The sequence below is a fragment of the Gekko japonicus genome, unplaced genomic scaffold, assembly GCF_001447785.1.
Source record: "Gekko japonicus isolate JY-2015 unplaced genomic scaffold, Gekko_japonicus_V1.1 scaffold103, whole genome shotgun sequence".
In the NCBI taxonomy this organism is placed as follows: domain Eukaryota; kingdom Metazoa; phylum Chordata; class Lepidosauria; order Squamata; family Gekkonidae; genus Gekko; species Gekko japonicus.
Window position 1 is genome coordinate 1,043,104 of NW_015160210.1, and position 8,152 is coordinate 1,051,255.

The 8,152-nt window shown below is 50.3% G+C and overlaps 1 protein-coding gene across 1 annotated transcript in view; it reads right to left on the reverse strand.

Annotated features, from left to right (window-relative positions):
* Positions 1-7,717, reverse strand: part of SMCR8 (Smith-Magenis syndrome chromosome region, candidate 8) — an 8,422-nt gene extending 705 nt beyond the window's left edge. Inside the window, exon 1 of the mRNA XM_015409233.1 lies at positions 5,051-7,717. Within this exon, the coding sequence (XP_015264719.1) occupies positions 5,051-7,416 (2,366 nt within the window). The 5' untranslated portion in view covers positions 7,417-7,717. The remainder of the gene's footprint in view (positions 1-5,050) is intronic.
* Positions 7,718-8,152: the final 435 nt, after the last annotated feature.

The following is an 8,152-nucleotide window of genomic DNA, read 5'->3' on the forward strand; positions in this document are numbered from 1 at the left end:
AAAGAGCAAAAGCCGTCATTTCAGACCGCTGACTCCCCCTCTTGGGATGGAGGAGGTGACATCAGGGGAAGGCCTCGGCCTCTCTGCCCTGTTGTCGGCCCGCCAGGAAAACTGGATGGCCAATTTGTGAGATGGGATGCTAGACTAGATGGACTACTGGTCTGATCCAGCAGGACTCTTCCAGCGTTCTTATTAGGGGAAGGCCTCTATGCCCTGTTGTTGGCCCTCCAATGGAACTGGTTGGCCACTGTGTGAGACAGGAGGCTGGACTAGATGGACTCTTCCTGGTCTGACCCAGCAGGGCTTTTCTGAGGTTCTTATCAGGGGAGGGCCTCGGCCTCTCTGCCCTGTGGTTGGCCCTCCAGAGGAACTGGTTGGCCACTGTGTGAGATAGGATGCTGGACTAGATGGACCCTCACTGGTCTGATCCAGCAGGGCTCTTCTGAGAGCCAGTCTGGTGTCGTGGTTAAGTGCGTGGTCTCTAATCTGGGAGAACCGGGTTTGATTCCCCACTCCTCCACTTGCACCTGGCTGGATGACCTTGGGCAAGCCGTAGTTCTGATAAGAGCTGTTCTTGAAAAAGAGCAGTTTCTCTCAGAGCTCTCTCATCCCCACCTACCTCACAGGGTGTCTGTTGTGGGGAGGGGAAGGGAAAGGAGTTTGTAAGCCGCTCTGAGACACCTTTCGGTAGTGAAGGACGGGGTATAAATCCAATCTCCTCCTCTTCTTCTTCTCAGGGGAAGGTCTCGGCCTCTCTGCCCTGTTGTTGGCCTTCCAGAGGAACTGGTTGGCCACTGTGAGAGACGGAAGGCTGGATTAGATGGACCGCCAGGCTGATCCAGCAGGGCTCTTCTGATGTTGTTATGTGAATGCAGCCAATAAAATGAAAAAGGGGGAGAAGTGTTGTGGTCAAGAGGGCCAGACCAGGAGTTGGGGGGTGCAGGTTAGAATCCCCACCTTGCCATAGAAGCTCGATGGGGGACCTGGGGCCAGTCCCACACTTTCAAGCTAGCCTACCTCACAACATTGTTGTGAGCAGAAAAATGGAGGAGGAGAATGACAGAAGTTGCTGTGTGCTCCCTACTGGGCGGGGAAAGGGAGGTACAGATTAAGTAAATACATAAATAAATATCCCCAGTTTTAGGTTTATGGCTTGCTCCGAAGTTAATGGATGTCGCTTAAAAAAACACCACACCAACGGATGGAGAGCCCTGCTACTTATATGCAGACTTGCGTGCTAAACATTGAGAACTGTTTTCAGCTGGAATGTTGGGCATTTCTGATCACATTAAGGCTTACCCGGAGTTACTGAGGAGGCAGCCCTGTTTTTACAGTCTGCAATAAGAGTCTGTCAGGAAATGGTACAGTATTAATTTTCTCTTTTAAATACCACGTGAACTTTTATATAGCTGGCTTTGTACCCCACCCCACCCCCGTTCAACTGCTGTCTGTGGTATTTGTACGTGCCAATAAAGGCGACTGACTGACTGACAAAATCGAAAAATCGGATGGAGAGCCACCGTGGTCCAGCGGTTAGTGTGGGACAAGGAGCCGGGACACTTGAGGTCTGAAATCCCTACTCTGTTGTGGAAGCCTGCCGGGTGACTTTGGGCCAGTCAAATTATCTTGGCCTAACCTACCTCACAGGCTTGTTGTGAGGATAAAAATAGAAAGGGGAACAACGTCAGCTGCTTCGGGCGAAGTACAGATGAAGAAAGTAAATAAATAAGCACTGAAGGGCAGGGTTCTGAAAGTGACAGCCACAGAAAACATACAAGAAGAAGAGGAGGAGGACACCTTGATCTTCTTTGAATCCGTGCCATACAAGGTAAGCCGTAGTAGTAGAAGAAGAAGAGATTGGATTTATACCACGCCCTTCACTACCCAAGGGAGTCTCAGAGCGGCCTACAAACTCCTTTCCCTTCCCCTCCCCACAACAGACACCCTGTGAGGTAGGTGGGGCTGAGAGAGCTCTGAGAGAACTGCTCTTTTCCAAGGACAGCTCTGAGAGAACTTATGATTGACCCAAGGTCACTCCAGCAGCTGCATGTGGAGGAGCGGGGAATCAAACCCGGTTCTCCCAGATCAGAGTCCACACACTGAACCACGACACCAAACTTGTTAAGAGATAGCTTGATACAAGAGTGAAGTATCCCCCCTCCCCACCCCCGTCCAAATCTCACTTCTGACACCTTCCTCCTTGGCATCTGGAGCCAGGAGGTAACACCGCCTTATCAGCTCCCCTGCCACAACCGGGCTGTCAGGGAGGAATTTTTTCAATGATCGCTCACAAGGACAGCCACCCCGACAAGGTGACATTTTCCATATTTAAATCTCTGGAGGGGGATGAGATATGCGAGGGCTTGTAATTTGGTACAGGAGCATCCGAGCCGGCTGTTCACGCAAGTAGAAAACATCCATCAAAGATTGCCAAAACAATATAAACAATTATAAAGTTGTTGGTGTCACAACAACAACATTAATGCGTACTGTAACTATAATAAGGCATTACTATAATACGATATTTCCTCCTTTGAAGATTAAGACATAAAGCCCATGTAGTCAGTGTAACTTGATAGGAGGGAGTCCACATAGTCATAACATTTTCCAAACAGCCTTTGCAAAGGCGCCCGTTCTAGATACTTGGAAGATGCGTTTCCTTCAACTTCTTCAGTTTGCCGGCTGTGTAAGCGGAACCTGATTTCAGCAATTTCAACAGACCACCAGGTTCATAGCATAAGGAGCGAATGCATTAATGTTGTTGTTGCGACACCACCAACTTTATAATTGTTTAATATATTGTTTTGGCAATCTTTGATGGTGTTTTCTACTAGTGGAGTTTGTATATTTGGGACTTCTGTGACACTAGACTTTTCCGCCTTGTTGTTTGGATTGGCTGTTAACACAAAGCTGACAATTGGACCAGGGGGGGTAGACCGAAATGGGAGCTCGCCTGAGGACTGGGGCCCGAAGGATACCTCGGCGTTGGGAAGACTCCGTCAACAAATGTCACCACGCTGTACTACCATGTTCGGTGGCATGGCACGGTCCAATTCTGCCCTTAACCAATTGTAGGAATGAACTGGAGGGTGAGGTGATTCTTGGGAGATGCTCTGGTCTACAGGTGAACAGTCCCACCCAAGCCCCATGCACAGGAAGAAACATAAGCTGCAAAATCGAGCAACGGTGAGTATGGAAACTTAGAGGTCTGGCAGAAGATTGTAAACTATCATAAGCGTGGACAAATGCAATGGCTCTGTTCATACGTCACATCTGTCTCCTCGCTTGAGGACGGGTTAGGGATACTTGTGTGCAGTGTTCCCTCTAAGCTGAGTTAGTGTGAGCGAGCTCACAGTTTTTTAGCCTCTGGCTCACACATTTTTGTCTTCTTAGCTCAGGAAGGAGGGCTCCAGAGCAAGCTAATTTATGCAGCAGCCAAACTGCTCACTCACAACTTTAATACCAGTCGCTCACAAAGTAGAATTTTTGCTCACAAGACTCCACAGCTTAGAGAGAATATTGCTTGTGTGTAGAGCAGAGTTCTCATTGACAAGTGAGGACAAAGAAGGCAACACACGTACTGGGTTAGAATACGGGATGAGGACCTGCGAGACCCGGGTTCGGATCTCGACTCAGGCACAGAAGCGTGGCAGAAGAACCTCGGCACAGTAGATAAAACGGGAAAATTCTCTTAGTGGGGAAAAAAGATAGGAAGGGAAGCAGATCTACTATGCTTTCTATGGAGAGAAGGTTTGAACAAAGTGTTTTAGTAAAGGAAAGTTAAAGATCAGGACTACCACAAAGTTACGCACTTCCAACGTTTGCTCTTTCTCAGTGAGAACTTCTTTTTGGCATTGCGGAAAATCGGACAGCATACGCGTCAGTTGTTTCCTATCGTCTATTTCAGCTGCCAACCGGCCACAGTAACATACATGCATCAGAAGTGTGGCAGATGAGCCTTGGCCTGTCCCACGCTCTCAGCCTCACCTACCTGACCGGTGAGGATTCAATGGAGGAAGAGGAGAATGCTGTATGCTGCTCTGGGCACCCACTGAAGGAGAAAAGGGGCCCCTCCTGAATTCCGGAAGAAACCAGTTGATTCTTGCCAACAAAGCCAAATTTACCTCACATATTAAACCACAACATCTAAATGAACTAATTTTTTTAAAAAACTAGATACATTCAAAGTGAAAGCTAGCTTTGGGCAGCCAGTCCACAGTGTTAATCAAACGTGGCCCCTTCCCAAAAATATGAGGCGGATACGATAGGCCAGTGCACCTTGGGACCCTGCATGTTAAACTCCACCCTACAGCCACATATTGCGAAATGGCAAGAGCTTGAAGAATACCCTGTTTTTGTACTGCCATACATGCAACAAAATTGGGGGCGGGGGAATGAGTCTTCGGTTGGCTGCCATAGATGATTACTAGGCTGCCTGAACTAACTACAGCTTTGTGCTGGCTTCTCCAAATAATCAAGAGAAGAGAAGAGATTGGATTTATACCCCGCCCTTCACTCGGAGTCTCAGAGCGGCTTACAAACTCCTTTCCCTTCCTCTCCCGACAACAGACACTCTGTGAAGTAGGTGGGGCTGAGAGAGCTCTGGCAGAAATTGCTCTTTTTCAAGAACAGCTCTGCCAGGACTACTGCTTGTCCAAGGTCATCCAGCAGGTGGAAGTGGAGGAGTGGGGAATCAAACCCGGTTCTCCCAGATTAGAGTCCGCACTCTTAACCACTGCACCAAACTGGCTCAACCAGACCACTACATCAAACAGGCCGTTGCTAGAAAAGAAGGTCTGGATAAGGTTGAACAGACATGAAGCTGACATATGGAATCAGACCCTGGGTCCGCCAAAGCAAGTATTGCCTACTCAGACTGGCAGCAGCTCTCCAGAGTCTCAGGTGAAGGCCTTTCACATGACTTACTATCCGATCCCTAACTGGAACTGCCGGGGATTGAACCAGGGACCTTCTGCATGCCAAGGAGACACTCTACCACTGAGTCCCTCAGGTTAAAAAGTTAGAGGGTTGTGGTTTTTTTTGTTTTTACCTTTGCAATCCAATTAGCTTCCACTTCTGAAAATCGGTGATGTGTAAAGGTGAGGTGGTCCAGTGCTTCACCGGCTTGGCATATGCCCCGCAGTTGGGGACAAAAATGGAGAGCGCCGTGACGAGTTTCTCCACGGCCCCTTTGTCTTCCCCCAGCACGATCAGCGTCCTGCCGCTTAGCAGAGAATATATGGCTGGGTGAGCGAAAGGATACTGCCGGATGAACCGCAGGGCGTTCTGGCCTGCTTTCTTCTTGTGCCTTTCTCCCGACGGGCCGATGAGAGGGGCGGGGGAAGGCGTCCTGTCCGAGCTCGTAGACCCCGTGCTGCTCATGTAACTCACAGTCGAGTCCGAACACTTATCCAGGCTTATCTTACCCGTCTCGGGGCTGCTCATGAGATAATGCGGATCCGGTTCGTACGTCAGGAGGCTTCCCGTGATGCCATCGTGGGAAGAATAGTCTGTAAAATTTATGCGGAATTCCTGGTCCGCCTGTCGGTAGGGCCGGGGTGGGATACTGACCACCCCGTCGTCGTCGCAAAGTTTGGGGGCCAGGTTAGGCAGCGGCTCAAGAAAGCTGGAGCTCTCTTTTCCGATGCAGCAGGTGGAGTCCGCAGGAAGCAGGTTTTCGGGTTCCGGATCGCCTCCCATCTCTTCGGCACGGTCCAGATTTAAACTGGGGCTGAAGCGAAGACCTTCGTCTTCTTCGTCGGCATAAGGCTCTTCGTTAATGGCACTTGGGTAGCTCGCTTTAAAGTCGTCAGGAATCAGTGCTTCTGAGGGACACGTGCTGAGGACTTCGATGCTGTCCTCACTTATGGTCCGCCGACTGACGGCTTTGTTCCTCACTGCCTGTGGACTTGGGTGAGGCTGTGGCAAGCTGGCCTGGCTTTCAGACAGAGCAAGGGCGGCTGCGGACTTCTCTGTCCCCAAAACCTCAATGCTTTCGCCGCTGCTGACGCTTCCTTTGAGGTCTGCATCAAGGTATCCAAGATTGTCCTGTTGGTCGTAAGCCATCGGCTCACCAACTTCCGTGCCTGGGGTGTCTTCGAGTTCCTGATCCATCTTAATGGGTACAGACTCGACACTGGATTTGTAAACCGTCAAGTTAATTGCCATTTTTGGAACAGGACAGACCTCCAAGTATTTGGCATCAGAGGAATCTAGAGGAGACGCCTGGAAGGCATTCGACTGTTTCTCAGGCGGTCTTTCCTCGACAGTGAACGTCTCTTCAAAGAGAAAGTTGGTAATTGTTTGTTTTTTCAAAAGTGCTCGGCTGATCTGATTGGTTAAAAGATAGCAAACGTCACCTCTGAATGTTTTTTCAATCTGATGCAACTGATCGAGCGTCTGGGTGAAAAAGTATACATCGCACAGTTCTTGAAGGGTTTTGAGTTTCTTGTCGAAACACTTGGTGGATTTTGCCTTGATAAGCTTCGGGGTGTAAGATGAGCGCCGGGGATACGGGTTCATTTCACCAGTTTCGTCAGGTTTTGAGGTAGTAACTCCCTGTTCCAAGTTGTCTTCTGCCAGTTCCACTGCACTCTCTGGCTCATAAGGATGAAAATCGGAATCTTTCAGTTTACTGTAAGGATAGGATCTGATCTGTTTGAGAAGATCTTGGTGCTCTATGATAGATTTCTCAACACTGGCCAGTTCGTTGGCCTTCTCAATAGCCTGCGTGCTGTAGTACCCTTTTTCGTTGTTTTTCTTCTGGACCTCCGTTTCGTTGTGCAGTACAGTTCGAGTATAGTTGAGGTCTTTCAGTTTCTTTTCCAATTCGTTCGCAAAGGCTTTCCGGTTGCCCGTTTTTAAACACTCCGAGGCTTTCGAGAACTCTACGGAGAGCTCTTGAAACATCTGCATAATTTTGTGCTCGTCGGCTGAAATGTAGGCCATGCAAAAAGGGCGGACGAAACCTCTCGCTTCAAGGTCATAAAGAGTCAGGTGGTGCACGTAAGCGAAAGCTCCTTCCTTGGAGTCCCCCAACACTACTTTCGAATCTTCCACGAAGTTCAGCTTTGGGTACGGGCACCCAGGTGGGTGCCCAACGAAGGAGGCCTGATAATCCACCGACATGATGCGAAGGGAAAAATAGTTGAGATCGAAGGTGCCGGAAACTTTGGCGTCATCAGGGACGGTGAGCAACGGCTGGGGCCCGACCTGCTCCGAGAACTCTGAGATGAGGATAAAGTCCCGTGTGAACTTGGCGCCGGAGAGCTTGGACCAGGGGTTGGCCCCCTGGCTGGCGAAGGGGGAGGAAAAGAGCGGCACTGAGTACTCCTCGGGTAGAGGCGGGTCGCTGTAGGCTTCCTCCTCCTCCTCTTCCTCTTTGGTAAAGGCCACCACGTCCGGGGCGCTGATCATGTTTCCGGGTGGGGGCGGCAATGGGACATGGAGAAAACAGAGTGTTCCCCCCCCCCTCCCTTCTTGGTCACACAGAATCTATTAAAGCTGGAGGAGGGAGCTGAAGGGGGCACTTCTGTTCTTCTCCCATGCAGCTAATGAAGAAACTATTAACGAAGGGACTATCTCTCCCTTCCACCTACGGTTTACCCGTCTAGAGAATCGCTTACCCCCTTGACCTCCTTAATTGGGGGAGGCACTTGCCCCACGCCTGGGAAAGGTCAGCCCTCTGCCCCAAATGGGTCTGAGGGTGAGGCCAGTCGCTTCATTTGGGGGTCACTCCCCTCCCCCATCCTCTATGGGTCTGGCTCCTGCCCCCTCCCCGCAAGGAGTTACTGTCCTTCCGCTCCCCCCCCCCGGTTCTCCCTCCCTGGGAAAAGGGGCCTTTCACGGCCTCTTCCTGCTCTCCGCTTCCATCCAGCCCCCCTCAAAAGCCGGAAGACGTGAGCGCCAGGTCCATTCCAAGCCTCAGCCGCCCCTCGCCGGTCTCTGTCTCTCCTCTCGCCCCGCGCCTCCGCCAGGAACCGTCACTTCCCCCTCACAGCCGCCGCCGGGCAGCCATCTTGAGCTCACGTGACCAGCTGGGCTCTGACGCACCTGACCCCGGAAATAAAACAAAACATCCTCGAAGAACAATTAATTTTTTTTTAAAAAAAAAAAACCAATTAATTGATTTTAAAAAGGATTAGAACGAAGA